General features: G+C 59.6%; 1 protein-coding gene across 1 annotated transcript in view; it reads left to right on the top strand.

Annotated features, from left to right (window-relative positions):
* Window positions 1-326, top strand: part of TRIM28 (tripartite motif containing 28) — a gene marked incomplete at both ends in the record, with an annotated part of 2,349 nt that extends 2,023 nt beyond the window's left edge. Inside the window, 2 exon segments of the mRNA XM_009700152.1 lie at window positions 4-90; window positions 180-326. Of these exon segments, the coding sequence (XP_009698454.1) occupies window positions 4-90; window positions 180-326 (234 nt within the window).
* Between the last annotated feature and the right edge of the window lie 949 nt (window positions 327-1,275).

The following is a 1,275-nucleotide window of genomic DNA, read 5'->3' as shown; positions in this document are numbered from 1 at the left end:
AAGCGGGTGCAGGTGGATGTGAAGATGGCCATCCTCCAAATCATGAAAGAACTCAACAAGCGCGGCAAAGTGCTGGTGAGCGACGCCCAGGTGAGCCGGGGTGGTGATGCGATGCCAGCTCTTCCCGTTTTCACCGTCCTTCTCCCCTGAGGTGACATTGTCCCCCCCCTTCTCTGCAGAGGGTGACGGAGGGACAACAGGAGAAGCTGGAGCGACAGCACTGGGCCATGACCAAATTGCAGCGGCACCAGGAACACATCCTCCGCTTTGCTTCTTGGGCCCTGGAGAGCGACAACAGCACTGCTCTGCTGCTCTCCAAGAAGCTGGTGAGCAGCCGAGGGGTCAAAACCCCCTCACAGACCCCCCGCTAAATCCATCACCTTGGCCAAGGAACCCCCCAAGATAGGTAATTAGGGGCCATTAGTTTAACCGTCACTGTGACTCCACTCTCGGAGCAATGAGGAAGCAGGTGCTGAGGAGCAAAGCCAAACCTTGAGCTGTGCTGCTTCTCGGCCTGGAATCTGGTTTCCTGTTTTGGGGGGACGTGGGTTGAAGCAGGATCAAAAAATGGACTCCTGAGGGGTGGTTTGCCCCCAGCTCCCCCTCAGCCTCACCAGAGTGCCCCATGTCCCCTGCTACCTCCCCGTTTGTGTCCTCAAGGTGCTGCAGCGGGGTCCCTGGGACATGTTGGGTCTTCTGGGGGTCCCTGTGCTGTAATGGGACCCCCCCAGCCAGGGGCTTATCCACAGAAGGTCCCCTCAGAGTCCCTGTGATGTGACGAGTGCCACATCATGTCCCTTTGGGGTCCCGCAGTGGGTCCCATCGCAGTCCCCGTGGTGTTATGGGTGCTGCAGAGGGTCCCCTCAGGCTCCCTGTAACACGGTGGGTGCCCCAGGGTTCTGTCATGTGTCCCCTCAGGGTCACCACGATGTGACGGGTGCCCTCAGGGTGCTGCTGCATGTCTCCTTGGGGTCCCTATGGTGTGATGAGTGCCCCTGTGGTGCTGAAATGTGTCCCCTTGGGGCTCCTGTGTTGTGACAACTGCCCCTGGGACACTGCCACGTGTCCCCTCAGGGTCCCTGCGATGTGACAAGTGTCCCTGGGGTGCTACCACATGTCCCCTGATGGTTCCCATGATATGATGGGTGTCTCTGGGGCGCTGCCATGTGTTCCTTTGGGGTCCCTGTGATGTGACAGGCGTCTCTGGGATGCTGCCACATGACCCCTTGGGCCCCCCATGTTGTGACAGCCACCCCCAGGATGTTGTCACATGCA

This window comes from Cariama cristata, unplaced genomic scaffold (genome assembly GCF_000690535.1).
Source record: "Cariama cristata isolate BGI_N322 unplaced genomic scaffold, ASM69053v1 scaffold35475, whole genome shotgun sequence".
Lineage (NCBI taxonomy): Eukaryota > Metazoa > Chordata > Aves > Cariamiformes > Cariamidae > Cariama > Cariama cristata.
The sequence above is the reverse complement of the archived record's forward strand: the minus strand, read 5'-3'. Positions and strand labels throughout refer to the sequence as shown.